The 27,155-nt window shown below is 42.4% G+C and overlaps 1 protein-coding gene and 1 long non-coding RNA gene across 7 annotated transcripts in view; one reads left to right on the top strand and one right to left on the bottom strand.

Moving 5' to 3' along the window:
• SMAD1 (SMAD family member 1) overlaps window positions 1-25,111 on the bottom strand; it is a 49,058-nt gene extending 23,947 nt beyond the window's left edge. The window contains exons 1-2 of one of the 3 annotated variants that reach the window (XM_087736677.1): window positions 24,991-25,111; window positions 2,257-2,879 (exon numbers count right to left, since the gene is read on the bottom strand). In XM_087736677.1, coding sequence (XP_087592803.1) covers window positions 2,257-2,656 — 400 coding nt within the window. In that variant the 5' untranslated portion in view covers window positions 2,657-2,879; window positions 24,991-25,111. Of the gene's footprint in view, window positions 1-2,256; window positions 2,880-24,453; window positions 24,611-24,744; window positions 24,828-24,990 lie in introns of those variants that run through there. The other 2 variants (XM_087736679.1, XM_087736678.1) reach the window with 2 other exon arrangements.
• Window positions 24,971-27,155, top strand: part of LOC148051541 (uncharacterized) — a 35,933-nt gene continuing 33,748 nt past the window's right edge. For 3 of the 4 annotated variants that reach the window (XR_015699705.1, XR_015699704.1, XR_015699706.1), the window contains exons 1-2: window positions 24,971-25,107; window positions 25,460-25,685. This is a non-coding gene — a long non-coding RNA (uncharacterized LOC148051541). Of the gene's footprint in view, window positions 25,108-25,161; window positions 25,374-25,459; window positions 25,686-27,155 lie in introns of those variants that run through there. The other variant, XR_015699707.1, reaches the window with a different exon arrangement.

The raw sequence follows: 27,155 nt of genomic DNA on the forward strand, positions 1-27,155 counted from the left end.
AATATCCCTCAAAACAATGGCAGACCTGTGGCTGACGAAATATAAACCCCTCCTGCTTGACATGCCCAGAGACTTCAGTAAGACCACAGTGGGCTTCAACCCCACTCTCGCACTTTGGCAAGCTGTTAAAAGTTCAAGACGTAACTTCGGCATGCATGTTGTACCTCCAGACCCTGATTTAACAGGGCACTTCAGCAGAAGTGAATGCTAGCTCCTGGCCAGCAGCTACCTCCAGAATATTTTAAGTGGTTAGAGCAGCACATTGAGCTTGTGAAAGCCTGAATACTTCTGTCAGCTCTGTCAAACTGACTACAGCCCTGATGTTTACAAGAAAACCGCCCAGTTGCCTATTAGGCAATTGACCAAGAATATGTAGCTTTTCCTGAAGAAGGGTACTCTCTGGACAAAAGGAAGCATTTTATTTCTACCATCTCCAACTTAATCAAGTTACTGTTTTGGATTTTTTTTTCAGCAAAAATTCTGTAGCTACATGAATGTAGAGATTTTTATCTCATCCAAAAACAATTAAAGAGCAATCCAGAATTCAGGCTTACAGTTAATAACTTTTTGCTCCACTTCCCAAATACAAAATTCATAAGATGACTTAATACCCAAACCCCAGCTTTCCAACCACTTAAACTACTTAGAAGCACTCAGCTAAAATGTACATTTTAGTTAGACACCTTTTGAAAGTTTTATTCCATTTTTACCTTGCATACCTCATTCAAGTGACAGAACACTTACAAACACCTGTTTTTAAATATGGTATAAATGGTCCAAATGAGAATGTTCTCAAAGTCAGTAATTGTTTCCAAGATTAAAGCAAAATGAGTTAGAACATGTCATTTGACATTACGGTAACAGTAAAAGCCCAACTGTTGCTCAGTCTGATGGAAATAGATGTCTTTCAGGAATCTTAATTTTCAGTATTTTGGAATATTGAATGCAAGCAACTAGCGTAGACATATGCAAACAGTTAGCAGTACAAGGACATGACTATTTTACTATCCCACTTCTGTTTAACATGGAATTGTCAAGAATTTTAACTTTTTTTTTTTTATTTTAAATTTTTAAGAACTGTTTTTCCAGTGCAGAGTTCCTTTGTTCAAGCTTCTACTGCATAAATACATACATTATGGGTATTACCTCTGCTGTTCACATGATTTCCAAGTTAATACTAACACACCAAAGGGAATATTTAACATGTAGATATGCACTATGTGTTGCAGATCCAAGACAAATGCAACTTCCATCCACTGAAAAACAATCTTGCAACAATCTTATTTCCACTGTGGTTCTTAAGGTGTCCATGCCACTCTGCAGAGACAGCTTCACAGTTTATGAAATGCCTAACACAGATGGACTTCCCAAATTTAAACCAGGGAAGTCCACCCACGCCTGCAGTGCATTTCTGCAGATGTCCCTGTGCAACCTCACAAGTAGCTGGAGACTAGCGTAGATATATCCAAGCACATTTCATCTTAGTCCCTGGAAGTATTCCCTGATAATAAACTTGCATAAGTAAAATTAAGCACAGATTTCTAAAAAAAAAAAAAAAAAAAAAAAAAGGTTTGGCCTTTGAAGAGGAGACGGAGAGAATGGGTTGCACCTTAAAAAAGAAGTGGGGAAGCGGGTAACAGGTAAGCAAACTGTGCTTACAGAACAGCTGACAGTAAAACTTCACGTACAACCAAACATTGCTATCAAAGCTTTAAGTTCAGGGGATTATATTCTGCTTTCTAAAATCACAGTCTTTTCAAAAGGCCAAAATTGTGGGAGATCCTACCGACAATCCTTCTGGGGGATGAAGAAACAAAAGCGAAAGAAGTGAAATAATAATTCGGAAATAATACCACCACTGCAATATGTCAGAATGGTTTTCGTGCACAGACTGCTATGATCCTTTATGTTAGTTTGCAATGTTTCATACAGATTCACTGATCTGCACAATTCAGTAAAAAAAAAATTGAGGGATAGTGGTCACCAACAAAACCAGGTGATACCAGGCCCAGCAGCTTCAGGCATATACTAAGACTATGCCTCTGTATAGTGATAAAACATTTACACAAGTGAAGCGTTCGCCATGTGAAAGGGAGAACTGATAATTAATGCTTACATCCAGATAAACTGCAGAGGAATAATCTGACATGTGCAAACAGCCACTTTTGCTTATTTAAGCTGATGAGTCACATGATTAATTGCCATACTTTGCATTGTTCAGATAAGGTGTAAAGGTACAAACAAGGAAGAACCTACCAGGACTCTCTACCCGCTTGTAGTGATAGGGATTGATGCAAACCTCCTTCTGTTTTGAACCAAAGGGAAACTCGCAGCATTCCAGTGGTTTCAGTTCGTGATGGCTCTGCAGGTCGGGCCAGCGCCACACTCTACAGTAAATTACGTGCGGTAGCCCTTTCCGGTGCGAAACCTGAAGCCTGCCGTCCAAGGAACGAGGAATTGTGACACAGTTGCTGGGCTGACCGGGACAGCTTAACGCTTTTTCCAGCTCCTCCATAGCACCTTTTTTCTTCTTCAGTTTTTTCACTAATGCATCAACAGCTTTCTCTGCCCATTTTTCTTCTTCATCCCCCTGCTTCCATCCCAACAGCCTCTTCACGGCTGGGCTGGTGAAGGAGAATAAACTTGTCACATTCATGGTGACCCCACTGTCGCGATACCACAGAACCAAGCAGAAGAGACTGTCCTGTTCTTCCACCACCACCAGGGTAGAGCAGATTGTGTCAGTAGTCAAAAGCAGCCTGTATCAAATAATTCTGTCCTTTCTCCTCTTCAGTCCTCCAGTCCCAGGAAGGCAGTGCTGACATCCCCCCCAGACGGACACGACCTTCTCATTATTCTAAACCCTTCTGGCCGAGAACCTGCAGGAAAATATCAGAGGGAGAGAAAAAAAAACCACAAACTATTTTAAATTAACATACAGCAGTTAAAAACACCCCCCCCCAACCCACAAGAGTGGTGTGACCAAAAACCAGACAACAACAACAAAAAAAAAACCCCAACAACAAAGCGTTGACAGCCTCCAGAACTGGACTCAAGGCACATCTACTGAAAACTTTTAATCAGCAGGGCCTGCTGCTGAACACTGTATATCCCTCTCCCCAAACCAGCCCTGAATAAGTGAGGTGATCACCCTGGAAAATAAAGACACGACATAAACAAAACCAGAAGAGGTTGGGGAGAGTGGGTTAGTGGGAGGAGAGGGCGGGGGTAGGAGTAGGTGGTGGGACAATTCCCCATCAGCTCAGTTCCCTCATCCAATTTGCTGTGTGGCCTCAGTGATTTTTGTGCCACGCAGCAAGGGGGACAGCAACTGCATTTGCCAGCTTCAAACAATACTTCTGCTCAGTGCCCAAGCATGGCCTTAGTTAGTACCATGAGAAGCTCGATAGAAAAAGCCAAAACACAAAAAGACATGGCTGTATTCCCACACACACTCCCCAAAAGGGCAAGGGTCCTATATTAGAAATGTAGTTCACATTAAATCTAGCCTAAAACATTCCCTCAGATTTTGTCTTTCACCGGTAAGTGTGAAGGGCACTCCCCTTTGCCTATCAGCTGTTGCAACCTTAACCAGCAAAACGTCCCAAGGAACCAGTGCAAGATCACTAGTGCTTTTTTATTTACTTATTTATTTTAGAGAGCAGCTGGAAGCAATATGCCCCAACAGCACCGTGCTACCCAGCCCTCTCCAAACCGCCAGTGATGCAGCTCGAAAATCACTGCACTAGGCTTGCGTATGCCACAATCTGAAACAAAACCAGTTCAGCTTCACCTCCGACTTACTTTGAGGAACAAACCAAAAAAGAAGAAAGGAAACTAGAAAGATCCTTGCCCTCACTCATCTCACGTGAGAAAGAAAACTCCATCTCCCCACCCCACCAAAAAGCCTGCACAGCTCATAAGCAGTCTGTGAGGGAAAGATATCATGAACTTACTTCACCGATTATATCCTGACCCTTCCCATTGCAATGCCTGTCTGATGTACTCAAGGACACATGAAGGAGTGGGAAGGAGGAGGAAGTCCTGATAAGAGGATTTTAGGCAGCACAGTGGTCCTTGAGCTGGGAGACATGGAATGGGGATGAAGTGGTGGGTGAAGAGGGGGAGGAACTCCACCTATGAAGAAGCCCCTGCTGTGAGCAGCAAGTTTCATCCCTGCCCAGGCTGGGAGCAGGCAAAAGGCTCTGCCAAGGCAAGTAGGAGAAACCCTGCAGTGGCAGGGAGGGGAAAATGAGACAAAGAGCACCAAACCACTGATTTTCAAACAGAGCATGAAGACAGACAGGAAACGTATCCTGGACTGGATACCAACAGGTTGCAGAGGAAGAGGGAAGGGGAAAAGGATATGAATGTTTTTGTTGCCATCAGAAAGGCACAAAAAATCCCACCCAACCAGCAACCTATACAGACACGGAATAGAAGGTATCAGCACACCCACGTCAGACAGAGTTTCATAGTTATACTAAGAAAAGATTGCAGATCTTAAAATTGTAAATGCTATGCCACACTTACCCTCTTGACTGTCATGCACTGTAACAGTTTCATAGTGTACCACTATACTTGAAGTACTTTAAGCTGAAAACCATCCACTTGATTCAAATTAATTTGTCACTAAACCAATTATCTAATTGAAAAGGTTCAGTTTTATTAGGCTGAATGCATAAAATACATTTATGTGAATAATGATTATGGACTAAGACACAGACCATGTCTACCTGCACTTCGTACTGGTACTTCCCATTCCTTTTATGCTAAGAATTGTATTTGAAATAATAATGCCAATGCAATGGAAGATTTGCATGAGCCTGGGGCAAATTTAAGAATTTATTTTGTTACCTGGGCATGTGCTATACTGTTAAATGAACTGAAACTCCATTACTGTCACTGACTGTACCCCAGGTATACTTTAACCTTACACGCACTATAAAGTGCTCTATTAAATAGCTGTGCTAATTTAAGAACCGTATTACCAGAATCCCAGTACATGTGCTTCAAATGTGTTTGTAATTAACGGAGTTACTCTCAACTCCTATATAATCTGTATCTCAGTCAATATTCTAAATATCTTTTTTCTGTATCCTTCAAACAAAAGTTACAAGTTCCAGTGATATATCACCAAGTAATCAAGTCAAGCTTTCTATTTCACATCCATTCAAATTAAACAAAAAATATTTAAAAGATTTGAGTTGAAGTTCTAATAAAAAAAAAAGTACAAAGTCTAAATCTCGATCCAAACTTCTCTCAACTTTGATAATAAATGCAGACATGGTTCTACCTAGGCCTGACCCATTCCCACCAAGCTGCTTTAAAAATAAGTGGCCAACCTACTTGCTGTGAAAAAGAAAAAAAAAAAGTCCCATCTACTAAGACTGTATGTTTATACCAGTGCCTGAAAATACAACCCTACCGTGAGCTAGTACACAAGCTCTGCAAAGACTAAGATGACATTCAGATGCAGCCTCAAGTAGTCAAGACCATAGGAACACATTTTCTCAAGATTTTGGATCAAACCCTGCACCACACACGTCCCACTCCCACAATCATACACTCCAAAACATTTCACCATCACAATCTAGGGTATTAACAGTGGGCATCTCTGTAGCAACAACTGTGGCAAGAAATACGCTGGGAGCAGGAGGAGTAGCATTAGGCACAGTACTTGTAGATACGCTTGGAAGTAATGCAGCAGGACCTAGCTGGCCACCAGCCTTCAGCCCAGGGACTCCTGCTGAAGTCCTGCCTGCCCTAACAAAGTCTAAGCACACTCCAAGCCCTGAACAAGCCACAAGATAAAGGGGAAGAAAAACCACGGGCTTCTGCATGCTATTCACACAAAGCTCCAATACCAGCCTTAAGCAAAAAAAAAAAAAAAAAAAAAAAGGCAGTGTAGGTGGAGTTTTTTTGTTTCCAAGAAGCAGAGAGCCCGTCCGCAGCGCTGAGCCCTTGCCAGTACATTCCGTTTCCCTTTCTGCCACTCTTGGTTTTTGCAGTGCATCATTTCCTGTATTCCTTTTGCACAAAGTGGTCTTATCAGCTGGAAGCGCAAAATAAAGATTAAACCATAAGTCAGCAGATGACACAGTCCATGTCTTTTCCCCAAATACTCTTGCCCTTCTGGGAAAGTGGAAGTTAGTCTTTCCAATAGCTGAGTGACCACCAGCCCTTGAAGGGTATGTTTATTCAAGAGGTACGGGTAAAACAGAAACCTAGGCCAAACAACAGGACACTCTCCAAAAGGCAGCCTGGAATATTTGGAAAATTCCTGGAAATTGAGTTGTTACCCACTTATCAGCCACTCTTTACACATCAAAACCCATGCACTTTTTATTATGTCTTCTGTCTGCTGATGGATGAGTTGGAATGAACAAACTTCTTTTAAATCCCAATGCTGCTTTATTTGTCTTCCTTCCCTGCTGCTATCTTTTGTGTGATCTTTGGACTAACATACAAACCTGCACGCAGCTTGTAAGAAGCCTATAAAAAAGTGAGCATTATATACATAGCTGTTTAGCCAGCCTTGTATTTAAACAAACATATTTAGGCAAAATACCTAAGAGTGAACTTCTATTTTCCTAGCCCTCAAATAAGAGAGAGTTACTCTGTCAGCCACGCTAAGCAGACAGTAAAATATTCAATGAGACTGTTTTCAAATTCCCACAGGAGATCCCATAGGAAACTGTCCCACTTTGCATAAATGACTGGTTTTGGTGGGTGGGGAAAGGGTTAGGACAATTAGATGATCCTCTCCCCGCGGTGGGGGGGAAGTGAAACAACTCCCAGCCCCAGTTTCAGGCAAACACGAAACGGCTCTAACTCTTCTACTAATTTCATTATTTGTATTACAGGCCCAGTGATGCAGGCAAAAAGGATCCTATTAAATATTTTTAATATATGCTCTGCCCAATTAGACATAAAAAGGGGCAGGAACCACAGTGAGGAGAATCTACATAATTGTTAATGGAGAAAACTGTCTAGTCTTTGACTACATTTCTAAAATTCAATTTATCTTGTTTTATTCATCTCCTCCCAGTGTCCATTACTTATTGACAATATAAAGAAATAACAAGCAGAGGGATCTTAATTTGCTTCTTTGAAAATGTTTAGTAATTTACCTTCTCTGAAAGACACATCTTTTCAGCAACTCATGTACTCAGTACAATATTTAGACCTTTTTTAAAAAAAGAAAAAAGATCAGATTTTGGCATAGAAGCCAGGGACCTGTCACTTCATTCCTGCAAGAACTATTTCCACGTATTACTAAAAAGCATGAAGTCTAAGCAGCTGTAATGCTAGAATGTGTTACAACAGATTGCGCACTAACTTCCTCTGGCTCCCTATTCTTGGAGCAAGCAGCAAAAAGTTTCGATTTCTTTCTTCAAGCGATGTGACTGTCGTGGTTTCTCATTATTCTGATACTAAATCCAAAACACAACACTATACCAGCTACTAAGAAGAAAATTAACTCTATCCCAGCTGAAACCAGGACAGTGACTTGTAAAACAAAAAGTCCAGAGTCTTTTGCTGAATTATTCTGATTTTAATCAAAGAGTTCTTTCTTTGCCCTTTCTTATGGTTGAAGATCAGATCTTGCTCATCTTGGAAAAATGCATGGAAATCCGGTAGAAGCCTCAGTGGCATTACAATACACATGCAAAAAGAAAGCAAGTTTCATTTCAAAGTGCTGTAAAACTCATTAGAGAGTTTATACAGAACCTGACTTGGCTTCCCTTGTATTTCTGAAAAGGACAAGGAGAAAGAAAAAAAAAAAAACAAAACTCTCTTGAATTCCTTCTACCATGCCAAGAAGACATATAAGAAAAGACTTAAATATGCAATCCTGTGTTAATTTCTGATACGTATCATATTGTTCGAGGAAAGAGGAGCTCACTGGTGTTGTAAATACTCCAACACACTTAACAGAAGTAGGGAGCTTTTTTCTTGACACTGCATTAGACTTCCTTACTTAGGCCCATCAAGGGCAAGGAGGATACCTCCAGCCTCTTCTGCGAAGTAGCCTCTGCCTTGGATCCTGAGAGACAGACCAAAACACCCAGCCTGCAAAACCTCCTCTAGGACCATTGCTCACGCTGTTTACCTGGGGGACTGCCCCTCCAAGAAAACCTCTCATACATCATTGGTCAGCCCACAGAGAAAAACCTTTTAGATACCCATGTTCACCGTTGAGTTCAGCAGATGGTAGGAAAGCGAGAGCGTCATGTAAAGAGGAAGTGCTGACTGCACCCCTGCTGTTACAGCAGCCCATACAGTTTCTTGTAAGAAATATCTAACTGTTCTCAACAAGGTAGTAATATTTGCCTTTAGATTAAGGACTTGCACAACTTCTAATTTATTTGATAAGCCAAATGAAATCCATGAGTTCTGAGCGTGACCTCAGCACCAAAGAGCAGATTCACCACTTGCTCAAACGAGACAGTAGGGCCAATGTATGCTTTACCGATGGAGGGGAGGAGGGCAACAGTGACCCAAAAGACAAAACCCCCACTGCTCAGTTACTCCACAGCATGAAGAAATAACCTTATGCTATCAATATCTGCTAGCTCCTTCCCAAGGCTCACCACAGTTCAAACCAAGTACACAGTGTCCAGCCAGTTTCTACAATGAACCGCAGCTTTTCCTCCACTCGCCTACCCACCCGGCTTCTGGCAGACAAGGCACCGATCCTTGCCCTTGAAGTCTCAATTATCACAAGAGTAAAACAATAGCAAATTCTTACGGGTCTTCTGGACTTGTACTTTGCCTTCTCAAACTGAAGTTACTGGATTTGAGACACTTACGGTAACTTCACTGTTGCTTCTCCAGAGAAAATACATGGTTTCCATATATATGTTAGAAACTGAATCCTGTGTTACAATCCAACTAAAATGGCATAAAAGATTTTGTAAGCAAATACGTAACTGTGAGAAAAGCTAAGAACACAGCAAAGGTGCTTTCCCAATTTTAACAGAAATGCATCAACAATTAAATTTGCCCTTCTTCCAATTAAGAACACTTCTTCCCAATGCCTTTGCAACTGTTTTGATATATTAAAAACTCTACTCCTGAAAGCAAATTTGAACACCACATCTTGCAAGAGGCTTATCTACACCTTCATTAAAGCACAGCTCCTCCCTGTCTACAAGAAACACTAATACGTACAGCCTCTTAATCACCAAATCCTCAAATTGTGCAGTTTTAATGAGAGTTGAGAAACAATGGTAAATTTCTAGTTTGCACTGCTGAATTGTACTCATTCCTGTGTTCAGATGCACGTGAGACTCCACAAAGTCATGAACTGCCAGCTCTTCCTTTAATGCTTGCTGGTGTCCTCACCATGCTGACTTAACTTGCCAAGACTACAGAAAAACTAACACCAAGTCTGCCAAGTTACTTGGTTAGGAAGCTGGAGAAGCCTGGTGCACACCAGAGCTAGTACAAGTAGGACACATCAAAATGTACACCGAGGTGTGGGCAAATCCCTTCTGGTGTCAGCAAGCAGTTGGACTGAATTGGATGTGTTATCAAAGATTATCTCTAAAACCACCACTTAATATTTTAACTGCAATCAGGAAGGAACTATAATTTGATGATTCAGTCAAAAAACTCTGGCACAGATGGGATTACAAAACTATGAACTTCACTAAAACAACCTATAAGATTAATACAGTGCTGTGAACCACAAAACTTGCCAGGATGGTGTTCATGAGGTTTGTTTTTTTTTCCCTAAATGCTATGAAGGAGGAGACTCTTCATTTTTCATGCTCTCTCAAAGCTGAAAGCCTCTTAAAGAAATCCTCAAATTAAGACAAAACGTTCAAAAGCAAAAATTATCCAAACAAACAGTCATCAAGAGACAAGAATGAATTACCAGCCATCACAGTGGTATTTCATTGTGGATCTTTGGGGCACGTTTATCCAATTCACTTGTGCTGTAGGGTATTTGAACTCTACACGTTGTCCCACCAGGCACCAGGAGTGCTCAGGAGCACAGAAGAGGGCAAGGAGCTCAGTCAGCATCGTTAGACGACACAGGCCAAGTCCTGAAAAATGCAGAGCAACCTACAGACCAGTTTGGAGCACTGGCTATGGCTTTGTGAATATGGATTATCCACAAAGGTGCCGTGACTAGTCTAGCTATTAAAGGAAGTTGGAAGTCTAAAAGGTCAAAAAGCTGGGAAAAACAGTTGTGGGTTTTTTTTTTTCCTTTAATCATAAAACTCCTGTATAACTCCCTTTTTCCACAAAGACCATTCCCTTTCCTGACTTTTTGAACTGTCTTTAGAAAACAGGTGTTGTTTACAACAATAACAAACACACATCTGTGTGGGTGTGTTAATACACACAAAGGCAGGATAACTGAAACCTCTTCCTATATTTAGATCTGTCTGGTCAGCTCTAATTGCATAATTTAATCAAAACCCTCTCCAACGGAAACACGTCCATATTCATCACAGGCATCAAAGGAAACATCTTTACAAACTATATCCTTTTACAAACCAACACATGGTCCCACGCCACTTGTCCAATTGTTGAATTCCTCCTTTGGGAAGGGCATGGAATTTTATTTCTTTTTATCAGCTGAAAAAAGCATTTCCCTCCAATTCATCAGCACAGGGCGGGAGGAACTTCCTTCACAGGTGAGATGGGGAAAATTTACTGACATGTCACTTTCAGGGATGTTTGTTTTTTTTTTTTGAAGTAGTTAAAACATACATTTGCAGCATAAAGGGAAAACTTTGAAAACAAAAAGAAAAATGCCCATCGCCACTCAGGCATCACAATTTTTGGGTAACGCTCATAAAATGCAAGATGTGTTTCGTCTTCACAGAACGGCACAGCCCAGCAGAGACTGCATGGATTTAGAAAGGGATTTGTCATTTATGGAGGGAACCCCACCAAATGCACTCCAGTTATGCTCAGCTTCTGGCGTATGCAAGCCACTGCTCCTACAAGTGATTCATTTTACCAAGAGCATGCACCAATACAGTTACATCAGCTGCATTAAACCACTTCTAAAGACTGTGACCCAGACCTCATTTATCAGAGATTAAGTAAAGATGTTAAATTACAGCTCAAGATCCCCAGCTTTAAAGCAGAATGTTTCACCAAAGAAAGAGACAACAAAAACTGTGAAGGAAAAATTACTTATTCACTAATAAAAGCATTATTAGGTCAAGCCTCAGCAAAGCAGAAGTAACTGATGAAAATGATACCAAACAAGGAACGTCGTTAAAATAAATAATTAAATCTTTTCACAGATTAGTTCCCCCACCCATTTATACACTTGAAATAAGAATAGCCTCTTCAGTTTGCCAATATTGAAGACATTTCAATGCATTTCATGAGATGCATGCTTTACTTTTAAAAAAGGATTCCTCTAGCTTTCCTCTTTTTTGTGTTATTTGCAACAACTAAGGAGGTATTTTTTGCCTTTAAATGACCTTTAATACACTGTATCTTCATCATGTCTTTAAAATGTCAAGAGGCAGAGCAAAATAGCTACGTTAAATTTCATGAAGTGTCCTGCAATTCACAACTACCATTCTGGACAGAGAAAGTGTTCAATGATGATACAACTTTCCAAGCCAAGTTTATACAACCCAGAAACAAACATCAGGATTTGCCAGATTTCCACCGTCCAATGAAACATTGTTTAATTACGGCATGCCATAAGTGGCCTTCTGAAAACCGGGACTGGACTTCAGATGACACGAAACCCAGTCTGCTTCCCAGTCCCTGGGACAGTGAGCAGCAGCTGCACCACCACATCGCAGCAATTACTCCCTGGCAGGATCTTCGTAATTGTCAAGCCACCTGAACTTGCCTTTACAAATGGAAGGAACCAAGATCACAGTGTTTAGAGATGCCCTTTCAGCTTACACACAAGAAAATAAGACTCTCTTTAAGATTACGATTTACGGGCAAATACAAATTTATAGGGATCCTCCTGATATCAGGTCAAGGAAACTTTGGGTTTGTGTTTAAAATACACCAGCAAACACAGATCTAGGTTGATCAAGGCCTTTACTGGCATGTGAGGTACAAGTCTGAGCTTGCCTACACTAAAAACTTGAACTGCCTTCAACTATACCCCAACGTAATCCTAGAACAGGGTACAATTTCACCAATATTAAAAACTTACTTGTGGAAGAATAAAGCTATTGACACACAACTACGAAGGCTTTTACATGATCTCTTACTTTTACAAATGTTTTCATCCAGACAATTACTCTATGGAACCAAAGGAACAATTCTTGGTTCAACTGAAGACCAGGCATCAGGAGCACTAGCTTTCCCCTGAACCGGCAGGCACACTTGGAACAAAACAGGTATCGCACGTTGCAGTGGTTGGAGGCCAACAACCTTCCAGATAGCAGTCGGTTTACCAATCAAGTCTAAAAGCTCCGTTCTCAGGAGTGTTTTAATCCAAAGAAGCCTACTGACTGCAACTGAATTGGCTATCAGTGCAATTTTTTCCTGCCATACCTGTAAAACCTTGTCAGCAGAAGGAGTACTGTCACGGAGAGTGCTGGGCTGCTGCTCAGGAGACACAGCTCCCATTTCCTTTGGGCAAGCCACTCCCTCACGTCAAGCCTTAGCTTCTCCTGCTAAGAAGTGGAGAACAAAACTCTTGAAGGCTATGGATTGAGAGGCAAGTATTAGACAAAGAAAGCCGGAGCGCTGACCACCGGCACAAAACGTTTGCTGGCAGGACAGCACCAAGACAGCTCTGTGAGAGCACGTGCCATTACCCCAAGCAACACCTCCACGCCATGGAGGACGAGGGCAGCAAGTCACTTGTCTTGTGGCTTGCCCTGAGCAAGAACAGATGACCACTGCAGCGAAGGGCCAGAGGGCAAAGGCACTGGGGCACGTGCCAGCGCTACTGCACTCCCCACAGCCACCAATAGTGCCTCCTAACTAGAGCTAAGTTGCAGACACACCTTCTGCCTTCTAAAAGCACAAAACGAGGGCACCCCTGTACGTGAGGATTCAGAGAGAACCAAAAAAACTGCGGGATGAGGCAAAAGCAGCCGTCACAGCCCTGCGCCAGAACATCTGCAGAATCTCACATCAGACTGTTTTCTCATATTCCTGAGATCAAGGCTTTGGAGGTTTTGTACAAAGGCTTCAACCCACAGATAGGAACTGATAGTTCATACAGCACTTGGCAACCGCATAGCTTGAAAGGAAGTGGGAGATATCCTCCTACATTGCTTACCGGGAATACGGAAGTTTTACAACACGACAAAATGGCTGTAATCTATCTAGCTATCTGATCCCCTGGTTATCTGTAAGCTTTTTATGATTTTGGAAGAGGAATCAAGCCACAAAGAATTACTCAGTACCCTTTCCTCATCTGTGAGCTTTTTTTATTTACAGAACCTATATGATTCTGCATACGGAATTAAGGCAACGTATTATTCATTCAATGATAATTTTCCAAGACCAGTTTAAAGTTTCAAAATTCAGGTTTTGCAAAGTTGCAGTACTGCAATCTTATAGCCGAGACACCAAAACACAGCATTTCCCAAACACCACATGCTCTGCAGGGTCAGCAGCAGGCTACCTAAAACAGCCGTAATGCTTCCCAAATTTTCCACTGCTGCCTGCTACTGAACAAACAGTCATAGCTGTCCTAGTGCAGAGAACAGAAGGACTCCAAGCCCCGAATACATTGCAAAGTGAGACTGTAAGGATGAACTTCCAGGACTTGCAGTCAGGTTCACAAGGGTCTGGATAGTTCCTTGGCATAGCAGAAGGCTACAAGGGAACTCAGTGAGAACATTGCTCCAGCACTGCCACTAGGGAAAATACCTAAAGTTTGTATTTTAAATTTGTATATAGTCTAATTCCTTGAAGTTAAGAAATATATTACAAAGTCACAACGTTTGAAGATGTTAAATAGCTAGCACTAACAAGAAGAAGTAAGGGGTTTTAAACACATTTACCATATACCATTAAAACAAGTACTTTCTAAATTTCTTCTGAGAAAAGTGGATTGAAAGCCAAAAATTTCCAAGTGTGTTCTGCAGTGATGCAGAACCCAGGAAAGCCACAAGGAGTGCACTGGCTTACAGCATGTATCAGCTTTGGGTGCCCTAACTGTCTTCACTGGCAGTGATTTCTGGTAACACCAGCCTGTTTTTACAGAAGTTTTTAATGGATTTAATATTTAGCTTTTCTCCATTTTCTTGACAATGCTGCTAACAGTATCTGGTCTGCCAGTTTCAAGTTATTTCTTCCTCTAAAGAGGAAAAGAAAGTTTCTACTACTAAGAAGTTAAACTTGGAGGACATTCTTTTCCCCATGAGGAAAAACATTTGTCCTATCTCATACAGAAGGTGCACTAGATGTGCTCTGCTCGTACGGTTGCATTAAACTAGAAAAACAATTTCTAATATAGCTTGCAGTTTATACTAGCAAAACAGCACTTGACCAGAAAAGCTTGTTTAAGTGTTCCTCCCCATCCATCCTCCCTCACCCCCCATAAAACACACTGTATCATTAATCACTGTCGTTTTGCTGCCAATATAACTACACTGGGGCTTTGTGACTGACGTAACTGTTGGCAGTCTAACCTCACCATGCTAATCACCAACATAAGTATCTGGGAAAAAACTCTGTAAATTAGACCTTTCCTTGGCAAGCATATTAAGGAAGTCTTCATCTGGGAGTACTACAGTACTCGTTTATAACTGGCTACGTCCAACAGCTGCCTTGGGCCAGCAAGGTCACAGGTCCACAAGCAGATGAGCAGCTCTAACGGCTTGCTCCCACCCAGAAAGAAAAGGTTTCCCTTCACTCTCTTGTTCCAGCTTTGGTACTCCAACATAATTTCCCCTCTGCTTACAGTCTGTCAGCCAATTCACCTTCCTAACCTGGCAAAAACAACAACAAAGAAAAAAAATGTTCTGCAGAACAGCTGGATCAGCTCAGAGCAGGACGAGCACCGAAGTCACCCAGCCAGCATATGTGAAGAAATCTGTGGCTGGGGTTGAGAGGAGCCAAACTCTTAAGAGTTCTCTCCATCTCGTGGAGCTGCCACCCCCCTAATTTTAAATGATATCCAGGACAAAGATTAGCTCACACTCAGACATGAGTACCTCAGTCAGTTTGCAAAACCTTGTCTCATCCCCAGAGCAATGAGCCCTGCCCTAGCTGGTTCTGAATAACCAAACACTCTAGCAAGCACTTCAACCCCCCTCTGCTACCACTGTCTTCTGCTCTAGGTAACTAGACAGCAAACTTCAGAAAAAAGAAGAGTGATTTCATATCCGTCTGTCCAAAAACACCACAGGCTACACAGTTTTAAGCTGAGAGTATTCATAAAATATTTTCCAGATGAAATCTAATACGACACATTACAGAAACTATAATTACTTTATCTTAAGTTTTTAAGTTAATAAAGACAAAGGCTTTTCCTTTGGCTACTACATCCAAGTGGACGCACTTAACACTGACACTAGCTAGCATGGATAATAAAGGGCCTGTTATTAAGTGTGCCTGACTGTAAAGCCAGCAGCAGGCAAAAATGCAAAACAGGAACCTGTAATAGCTGAGATGGCAACCTATACGCAAGCCAGGTTTTCCGAGACATTCAGCAAAGTCAACAGTCACATTTTTCAAAATAGCATGGTTCATCATTGCATTCACCGGGTAATTAGCAGAACAGGGACAAAGACATAACCAGCGTCTGTTTTATCCATCTACCTCCTCAGTGATAAAAAGGCAGAAGTGTCTGACGACAAAAGGAAAGACCAGCAGACTGTGTGAAGGGAGATGAAACTTTGGTCCTGAACGTTGGAGATTCACAGTGAGACCTCAGTAAAGCCACACGAGTTGAGTCTCTGTCTCCCTCATCTCCCTCGTCCCTCCCTGTGCAGGGAAGCACACACTTCAGATGTGTTTGAGATTCCTGAAAGACTACACATTTGAAATGAAACCAGTGTAATCACATTATGCATTTAGCAATCCCTGAAGCCATCACGTACATGTTGTCAGGTCTATGAGAAGGTCTAGGTAAATTTCAAATCTACTTTCATCACTGTTGTGACAAAACAATAATGCTGTTGTCATACAACTGGAAAAAAAGGAGCTATCTGGACATCGTCCTGGGCACCCTAGGTGCCACGCTTGAGCAGGGGGTTGGACCAGATGACCTCCAGAGGTCCCTTCCAATCTCAACCATCCTGTGATTCTGTGAAGTTCTCAAAATAACCACCTGCTAATCATTTGAAAACAAGAATTTGGTCCACATCAGAAAAACAGTTGGTTCAGGAAAACCAGGTAGAACTCTGCTTGCTTCAGCACAAATACAAAATCACATCAAGTCCTACTAGATAGAGGTAGGGACCGAGCTCTATTTGCCATGCATAGGCAGAAGAGAAACAGGCATAAGAGAAACGCTTTTTAAAGTAATATGGTATTTTCACCAGGAAGTCAAACTCAATGTATTCAGTGCTACTAATCAAAAATCATACATTTCAACAGAGGATAAAAGATTTGTCCAGAATTCTACAAAGAATAGACTCTCATGAATTATGATGAAAATCTCAAATCAGATCACTTTGTTTCCCTGATTTTGACCATGTCACCATGTCCTATTTCCAATGGCCTGTGACCTTACTGGACTTCTTTTAAGAATTTCAAATACAAACCAGGGAGAGCAGAAGGCAAAGCAGAGAAAAATATCATGAGAAATAATCCCTCTCAAAATTTTACATAACTTCTAGGACATTTTTAAAACATCCAGAAGTCTTCCAAGTTGCCTCACTCATCCTTCCTTCAGTGCTTGTACCCTTGAAGTTTGGCTTCATGTATGGCTCTGTTCCATTAAAACGCAAGTCCTCACCACTGTCACCTTGCTTCACATACAGCCCTGGTAAGAAGCCACTTTTCCACCCCTTTTTTCACTGCTTGTGAGCTACTGAAAAATTCTGATCTACAGAGGTTCCCATACCATGCTCATCACTATAGCACCAGATACCTTAAGCAACCATGACTAACCCTTGTCATGTTCATGTATTGTTTGTCTCCCAGCCTATCTGCAAAGGCAAGATGGATTATTTTAATATACATGGAGTAAGGTCAACAGGGGCGGGGGGGGGGGGGGGGGGGAATCATCAGACAGCCTGTAGTTGTACTAACCTGAAGAAAGCCCTCCCTAGGTTAAAATAAAACCAAACAAAACTGCCTTCCCCATAGTAGATTTCAGTCAGGAAACCACAACAGTAGTAAAAGTATGTCAAATTTCACAACAGACCATTTAGATATCAAGAGAAAGACCCTTCATCAAATAGCACTGTGTTTTATTGATGATCCAGTTTTAGTAACTTTTCAGGACCTGTGAGCAGAATCTACACTGCTAAGCAGGTGCTAGTGGCCTAACTTGAAGGTAACTTTCTTGTTTCATACAACACAGCTTGGAAACCCTTGAAAAAACAGACAAATGGCCAACAGCGAGCAAAGGTGTTCTGCCAACTTTTTTGTCCTACCAAAACACTAGCAGAGCTTGTTTTGCAACATCTTGGGAAGGCTAGAAAGAAAAGAAGGACAAAGTGTTAAAAACCAACAAACAACAAAAAAACCCCAACCCATACACTTTTACTATTCTTCAGCTTTATAATTTACAGTGACACCACAGAGAATTAAACCATCAAGTGAAACAGCAGGAGATGTCAGTTCCGCATCACCTTCCACCCTCTCTCTCACACACACACACTTTCAAATTTGTCTTGGAGAAAATTTTTCAGAGCCCTCTCTCCACTGCCTCAGGAAATACAGCTAGTTACAAGTCACATATTTTGTTCCTCAACATGTCAGCTGAATGGAAGTCCTTACTAGTAAGGTACATGTAAGACAGCAAGGACATTTGATTAATTCCTCCCACATCAATATTCAAATGAAACCTAACAGATACAAAGGTGAAATATATTGGTAGAATAAAGTCAAATATGCAACTCATTAACAGCATCTGACCAAACAACAGATGTTTCCTCCTCCTATCGCCCTTAGTAACACATTTAAGTGGAAGCCACAATTTGTTGCAACATGATTCTCCAGTTATTTACTTCATCTCTAACCAAAACTGATTTTATGCTTTTAAGCATTTAAGTATTTACATATAAATAGTTATTACATACACACACCTTGATAAATTTACAGACTCTTCTCAACTATATATAGGTTTAGTCTACCTTCATCTGATCCAAAGAATTTAACATTCACTGCCGTTGAAAGTTATTTTAGGCATTCATATGTGCACACGCACATACAGCATACCTATCAAGTGTGAATAACCCTACATACATACCAGCGTAATAATAAGGTATCTTTAAGAGCCTCATGCCCTGGTTTCATCACACTACACCAGACAAAATGCTGCTATTATTGTCAATGCCTTAAAATGCTTGAAATCAGAAATGATTTATAAGAAAAATATCCTCAGTAAATCAGTCTTTCATGTAAACACAGAAGAATGAGATACTAATTCCCAATATTGAACAAAGTGAGGAAGAAAAGCAAGCAAAAGTATGATCAACTATGGTCACTGCATGCCCCAAGCAATCTGAACAGAAAGGATCCTCTGAATTCATAGAAAACTTTTTGACCTGCTACATAAGCGTCAAGTCTTAGCTCTGTGTGCACACATGCTTTTTTGCTTTCATCTGCCTAGACAAGTTTTTAAACATGTACATCAGTCTTGCAACCTCTGTAGAAGAAACTCTGTAACGCTGTAAATCCTGACATCCAACTTCTACTCATGCACAAAATCTGTATTAAGAGGATAAATTTTCAGTTTCCCCTTGGATGATGGTTGTGAGTACTGAAAGAGGGTTCAGCAGTCCCAGCTGGAAGGCAGACGTGATTCTTACACCCATGCTGGCGACAGAAGCAAGGAGACAGTGAAAACTCTCGCGATTCTGTCTATAATCACTTTAGCATGGTAAAAAATTTTTAATAGGTATCTTATTTCCAAGTTACCCAATATTGGATTGATAGTCCATAGATCACTTTGATGTGGATTGGCATTTTAATGATTTTAATGACAAAAACTTGCAAGTTTTGCAATACTTCTGAATACCATTAAGTGCTATAATTCAGACTGTCTATGCTGACTTATTCAGACAGTCTCATCTGCTGCCACGTTGGGAAAAGCGTTCCCTTTATAAGCACAGGAATATGAAATAATGCTTCAGAAATCACTGGTGAACCACATTAATGATTTGCTTACATGCCAAGTCAACATAATAGTTGCCTTTGGATGATACTGCTTTGAACAGTGCCTAAATATAATGACTTATATAAAGGCATGCTTAAAAATAATTTGTTTTCCTCCCTGTACTCTAGACTTTGCATGTGCATGCTAGGGAAAGGGTGGGGGGAAAACAAAATGAGAAAGACTGGTGACATCTATTCTAATATCACTCTCCCAAGTGGATACCCCATATTGAAATAAAAGTGACATACAGTCCACAGCAATTACAGAGCTATGTTAGAATGACTGAATTGTGCAAGTGTCCAGAATAGCTGTACTGGTCAGGTTTCCTGCACTGGCAAGTCTAGAGCGGAAAAAAAAGCTTCAACTCTTGATCTAAACTCAGCTTTTACACAGTCTCCCAAGACACAGCACTCACAAGAAGAGTACAACTGAGTAAAGGAATCCGTACTTGAAGAAAACCCTTCGTAATTTAATGACAGCTCAACCCAGCAGCTGTGTCACATACTGACAGTACCACTATCAGGGGGCAGCACTGCGGTCACGCAGCTGTGCAACACGTCCACCATAGCAATCCCAGTACCTGATACACATCCTCCCTCCTTCCCCAAAATAAAAAAGAAAATTAAAACGGACCCATCTACACAACTCAGCAGAGTTCAGCCTTACGTGCACTGAATACTTGACCTCACACAGTCTAATTAGAAGCAGCGTGCTCGATCTTTGTTCCTGTTCAACTATGAGGCACTTCCAAAGTCAACACATGCAGGCATAAAACTGAAGCAGGGAGAGATCCTGCACGATCTGGGTTCATTCTGGAAAATGCTTTACATTCCTTGAAATTAGCTTGTTTATTTTATGAAATGTTTGGCTTCTCTATCCTGTTAAAAAACAAAGACGCCCCCCACTCAAATACACACAAAACCGAAAAGCTTCTGTAATGCAAATTAGCATTTGTCCTCCGAGGAGGATAGGGATCTTTGTGGCAGCTATTAGCAGCCAAGAGTGTCCTTCTCCTCACCCCTGAATCCACCCTCTGCAAAGCCCTTCACAAAAGGCCCAATCTAACATTTCCTCTGGTTATTTTGAATCTTGAAGAATAGCGACATTCTAATGGAATTAGTTATACAACAGTCTACAGGGATACAACTCTATCAATTAAAAAGTATCAATTTAAAATAACTTCCGTCCCATCCCAAGCAAAACCTGCTGTTCTAACACAAAAATCCTCTATGTTGTTCTATAGTTATGCCATCGTAGCTTGAGCAAAATGGCTAGAGAAGTGCAAGATGCCTGCGTAGATAACCCTTCAAGTCACCAGCATGTCAAGCCATGCTTGCCAATTCAGTGTTTATGTTTTAAACTTGAATTCTCTGTTCAGTAAACTTCAAAAGTTAACTTCCAGGAATTGCGTATCATCTTTACTAAGACTTGTATGCATTAAACTTTTTGAGACACTGCTATACACAGAAGAAAGGCCAGTGGAAGAACACCAGTCTGCAGCTACTAGAGGGAAACAAATGAAGTTTTTATGGGCAGAACCAAACTTTCCCCACTCTGAAAGCACAACTCGGCGAGTTTGTCATCAAAACCTAAGCCAGAAATAAAAACAAAAACAAAAACAAAACCAACACAACAACAACAAAAAAAATTAGTAGAATCGCTGCATTAACCATAAAGCAATTTGTGAAATCTGTTTTTCATTTTCACAGATTTTATGGCTCTGTTCAATAACGTATTCAATCCACATTGACACAGCAGAAGAGAGCTCCATATCCACATTTTATAAGATGCTGCACCCAAAAGCGAGCTTTAATTCTTTTATCTGCCACTCAGAAAGCACCTTAGCTAAAGCACATCCTGTTGAGATGCAACTGAACCTGGAGACTAATGGATCTCTCACCACGAGTGAACACTTATTTTCTCTGCTTCTCTTGTATCCTTCAAAAGTTTTTTTTTTAGCTACATTTGTGACTAAAAATAAGAGATGTTTCATTCTTGGCTGGGAGAGGCTCAGGAGATGCAGTGCAGAGTTCACACCAATTCAGCTATGAAGAGTTGGTTTAACCACTAATATGTGCAAAACCCTCAAATCACCAAGCAGCACACTGACTAGTAGAAAGAAGAAAAAGGAGTTTTAACAGGATTTTCCCAAAACACTTCATAGTGATTTTATCAGCAGAAAAAGCAAGACCCAAGACGTTTAGTATATAATAAATGTTTTACTATCTGTGGCATGCTACTTTCTAAGCTACTTAGAGCAGAAACATGAATCCAAAGCCACAGTTGCCTTCACTGAGAAGAGTAGAGTGACCTATGCCAATCCATATTCAAAATTACAGTCTCTGTTCTAAAATAAAAGTTTGGTCATATAGTTCAAGATATGACTAAGATGCTCTGTCTTATACAAGAACTCAGATCTGCAGGAACATTTCAACAGGCAGTTACAAACGTCAGTAGGATAAAAATACTAGAAAAAAAACCCCAAACAATTAGCTTGCTTGCTTGTCCCTTTCATATCCGATAGTACAGTCCGCAGGTGAAGTCTAGCTGATTTTGAGGCTTGAGAAAGGACATACAAAATTCAGAGATATTCACTCACAACCACTTCCCCCACACACACCTCCAAGCTGCACATGCCTTCATCTATTTCAGTTGCTAATGACTGCAAGAAAGAGGTTAAGAGTGAAACTAAATTGGTTCGGCATTTATTCTTCACAAGGCCACAAGCTTTAATTTCAACTACTCTTTGCATAACTTAAGTAATAAACACGGTGCTCTCTTTATCTGATTCTTAAACCAGGCATATCTGAAGCACAATGGGACATGTCACAGGCACTTGCTTTGCTGCCCTCATAATACGGTTTAATTATGATGACTGAACTAACGGGCTCACATCATAGACTTTTACAGGTTGACCCCATGTCATTCTGATGTATCATTTTGCACCAGTTCAGTGCTGTAAATCAATTTAAGATCTCCAGCAGGTTGAAAAGGCTGGTAATGATGCTTTCTCTGCAGTCTCTGGGGACTCCACATTATACACAACTTACATTATTTATAAAGCTGAGATGATGCCTCCATTAGGCTGTAAGACTACTCAAATGAGCTTTTATTTTACACACACAACTTGGGCTTCATAGAGCAGAACACTGGCTACATATAATACACAGTACATTCATACTTCAATTAAAAAAAGTCACAATCCCTTCATTTTTTAAATTTAAACCTTTATACCAAGCAACGAAACTCATTATTTAGTCTGAATAATTTCCCAGGATTCAGAAACACAAGTAACACTTTTGTTAACCTTTGTATTGCTTTTCTTTACATTCAACTCTTTGTGTTCAAACTACAGAGGAAAAGCAAACACTAAACTCATCAGCTTTCAAACATTTGATTTGATAGTTAATATTTATACAGAAACAGATCTCCATCTGTTTATTCAGTCACTTTTCTCAAATGTATTGGATCATCACGTCTTCAAGGGTACACAAAAAGGCAAGCTGAAGGGGACAGAGCAGGGAAAAAAAAAAAATGTATTTGATTACATATCCAATGGTTGATGGGGTCAAAACCAAAGCAAGGACAAATCCCTACCCTTAGGGTAACCTGATCATGCCTTGAACTGATCCTCTCCGGTAGCTGTGGAAGGCTTCTGGATCACCCAAATCAAGGGAAATTTCTCTCAAGCGCCTACTTACAGTCTGAAGTAAATTGCAAGATTTCACCCCTAAGACCAGAGCAAGAACTTGAAAAAGGGCTACATATCTTTCATTTTCATACGGATGCTCTTCCAGTCACAGTAAAGAAGCGAGCACTCAAAACTTGCACTAAAATCCAATGAGAAGCTCTAAAAAAGCTTCATAGCACTGCTCTCTGGTTCAATGGGAAAATAAAACGAGTATCTATCAGTGGCAACTACAAACTCATCTCCCATAATTCAGCAGAGCAATTACTGACAAGTAAAGGAAAAAGAATTAAGTCAACGTTAGCACCTCAGGTTCCCTCACATGATTTGCTCCTATTGTTTGACAGGACAAGGTGCAGACAGCCAGCCACATGAAGACTGGCAGAATTACAGACACACACCTGCAAAGAAAAGTGGTCTCTGTGGGCTGGGTTAGCTTCAGTTTTTAGTCTTACTCTTGCCGCTTAAAAACACATAGAACTATTGGGGGGGGAATTAAACAAAAGTTTTCTCTTTCTGACTTCACCTCTGTGTGCAGAAGAGATTTGAACTATCAGCTACGACATGTCTGAAATACAGCTTCTTCCTAAGCATGTTAGTTTCAAGATGCTGTATCTTTAAACACTGACATCCATTAAACACTGACATGTTTCAGGCAATGATCTTTCCCATTTGCTTGTATCTGAAATACACATCTACTTCTACTCCTCCCCACCTGGACCCAACAATACTCCTCCTTCCCCAAATAAAACTGTTACCTTTTTTACATGCAGTGAGCATCATTCTTCCCTAAAAAAACACCAAAGTAATAATTATTTTTCAGAATAGGCTCTAATTATTCAGATACCGTAAAAGCAAACTGTAAGGTCAGACCACGTATCTTCTTCAGATTGATCTACGAACAAAAGAGCAAGCACAGCAATCCTTCCTCAGTCAGAACTCCCACTGACTTCAGTTTATTAAAAAAAAAAAGTCAGGATTTGGCCCGGATCCTTTCAAATGCATGACTGAATATTTCCACACCAGTAAATTTTAATAAGCTTTAAAGACCTATATTCAGGATAAGATTATTTGGCTGTAGAGCCCCAGTGTATGAAGAAACTACATTGAAGAGGGGAAAATCTCATGCATCCAAACCTTCTAACAGCGAGGAGAAAAAAAAAATTAAGTGAACTTTCCTTGACCTCTAAGCACAGATTTGTCATTAAAGAAAAAAAAAGGAGGGGAAGGGGGCTGTAGAAAGAAAGGAAGGGGGGGGGGGGGGGGGGGAAAAACCCAACAGTAAACGGAGAGGGATACGGGTCGGGCGAGGTAGGAGGCGAAAGGCTCTTCCACCGCAAAAACAAAGGAGGGCACTTGCCCCGGCCGGCCGGGGCTGCGCCGCGTCCCCCGCGGGGCGCACAATGGGGCCGGGGCCGGGCGGCGGCTGCGGCGCAGCCCCGGCAGAGGCTCGGCCGAGGAGGAGGGCGGCTTCCCGGCGCGGAAGGGCTCTCCCTCCCGCCGGGCCCGACGCGGCACCTACCCACAAACTTCGAGCCGGGAGCGGGCCGGCGGGGAAGCGTCCCCGGGTCTCCCCCGGGCTGCCGGAGGGACGCCATCATGCCGGGGAGGGGAGGAGAGGAGGAGCGGAGCAGCGCTGCGCTCCCTTGGCGGCACGGAGGAGCCGCTCCCCCCGGCCCGGCCCCGGAGCGGGGTCCACCGGGGGAGCGGGGGGGGGGGGGGGAAGGAGGGAGCAGGAGGAGGAGGAGGTCGGCGGGCGGCGCGGGCAGGGCCGGGGGCAGCGGGGAGAGGCGAGGGGACGCGAAGTTGTTACCGGCTGCCGGGCGGTGGGGGGGGGCCGGGGCGGGCGGGGGCTCCGCGCCGCCGGCGGCAGCCCCGCGCTCGCGCTGCCTCCGCGCCGGGATCGATCTGGCCTCGCTGGCGTCAGGCGGGCGGAGCCGCCCCGCGCCCCGCTGCCAGCGCGCGGCTCGCCGGCACACGCGCGCACGCACAGACAGACAGACAGACAGACACACGCACACACGGACGGACGGACGGACGGACACACGCACTCACGCACCGGCCCGGCAAGGGATCCTCTCCAAATTACCGCCCCCGCCGGGCCCCGCTAGGAGCGCTGCGCCCGCCGCCGCCGGCAAACGGCCGCCCCGCAGCGGGGGCGCGGCCAGGCGCTCGGGTGGGTTTATTCCTTCCTTCCTCCCTCCTCCTCCTCCTCCTCGTCCCGGTGTCTCAGCCCCTCGGGCCCAGCCTCGGCCGCCTCCGCTCGGCGGCCCTCAGGGCTGGCGGAGGTTTAAAGGGTGCTTCTGTCCCCGCTGGAGCGCGGCGGCGGAGCTGCGGCAGCTGGGGTGTGAGGAAAGCTCCCAGTGCTGCGAGACTTGCAAGGAAAGTTACTTCTTGTAACGCTCCGATGCAACTGGGTGCCATCCTGCCTCTTGCTTACAGGCAATTCGCTCCCTGACTTAGTCTATTCTTAATATCGAAGTAATTGCTATAATACCTTCCAATAACAGCCCACTCTGTATCCCCAGGTGCTGCACATGCGGACCTCATCCTGGCCACACACACTGTTGCAGTTACTCCTCGTTTATGCAAGTAAACCTATTAAAGTGCATGAGGCTTCTTGTGCAATCGGATACGCGGTAATGAAGTCTCACCCCTACGGCCCTCTTGAAATGAATTTGCACTCTATTTGAGTCTGCAAGTGTCTGCTCGACAGTGGATCTAGCCGAGCGTTTGCAGCCCACTTGAGGAACGGTAAGTCTCTCTTGCCTACTGTGTTTGCAGGAATCTTTACAGTACTCAGATGCGCGTAGCACAACTAGGATTGAACTGAAACCGGTTCTTTAACAAAGACTTTGGCTTTTACTCAGTCATCATTCCTGGAAGGAGATATGAAGTAACAAGTGCAAGATGTTGCTACATGGTGAAATATTATGATACACCTATACTGGCATAATTACATCTCTATATTTATGCCAGCAAATCTTCACGTGTATATGAAGTTCTAGGTATGGTATTAACCTCATTTTAAAACCCAGCAAAACTGAGGCCCAGAGAAGTTAAGGCCCTGAGAGTTTTACCAGATGAACAGTAGTCCTGGGCTTGCCCACCTGCCCACCCAGGTGCATTACGAGTCTGAAGACACAGAACTGGAATGGCTTGACCGAGGTCACAGAAGGAGCATGACAGCAGCAGGAAAAAACACCCAGGTTTATGGCTGTGAGGTTATCAGCACTTCTTTCTGACTTCATAGTCTAAAACTTGTCCATTTCTTTGTCGCGAAAATACTACGTAAACTGCAAATGGGTAAATTGTACCACGTTGTTAGGTAGCATGCTACAACAGAAGCGTAGTGAGGAACTCCTACACAGAATGATGCCATAATATTGATGGGGGATGCCTGGAATAAAATTAGTATTTTACTGCTTAAGTTTTGAACCTTAAATGATTCAAGATGAGTGAACTTTGGTAATCAGCTTTAACTTGTATTTTGTGGTTGTACTGTATGCAACTACAGTTAGCAAGTAAACTTTTCTGTTTACGTGCAATCACGCACAGATACAGTGCAGCACTGGGCTGCAGATATAACTGGTAAAGGTTTATCTCAAGACAAACTAAAATGTCTTTAAATTTTGTCAGTGTAATGAAGATATTTGCAAGCAAGGTATAGAAGAAATGTGAGACTGCTACTGTTTTTTGTACTGTGGTAGTGCTTAAATCAGGGCCAAGTGTCCTGGGTCAAGAGTGGTGGATGCAGCAGCAGTATCTGCCCCAAGAGCCTGGCAGTCTCAGTGATCCGGTCACACAGAGAAATACACGGAAAAGGCCTTACATGTGCCCGAGGTCTGCTCTGCTCTGCTCTGCTCAGCACGCTGACTTGGCAGGACTGGGGCGGGTGGCAAGCTCCATCCACTGGATCCTTGTTGCTCAAGTATCTATTCAGTGCATGATTCACGCTAAACAGATATGACAAGAAGATAATTAGGGAAGCACTGCAGTTTGTCAGGTGTCTTGTTAGAACCACATTTTTACTGCTTTTGTTGTTGTTAGGGTTGACTGGTTGGTTCGCTTCGGCATGAGAGAATTAAATTATTTTCTACTTACACTGAGGCTTGGGGAGGATCACATTAATATGCTCCTTTACCTAAAAAGGGCTATAAAACAGCCTAGTATGGCCTTTTGCTGATGTTTAATAACCAGAATGGTTGTTCTGGAGAGAGCTGG

This window comes from Nipponia nippon, unplaced genomic scaffold, assembly GCF_047370975.1.
Source record: "Nipponia nippon isolate SJK-2023a ecotype South Korea unplaced genomic scaffold, ASM4737097v1 scaffold_6, whole genome shotgun sequence".
NCBI lineage: Eukaryota > Metazoa > Chordata > Aves > Pelecaniformes > Threskiornithidae > Nipponia > Nipponia nippon.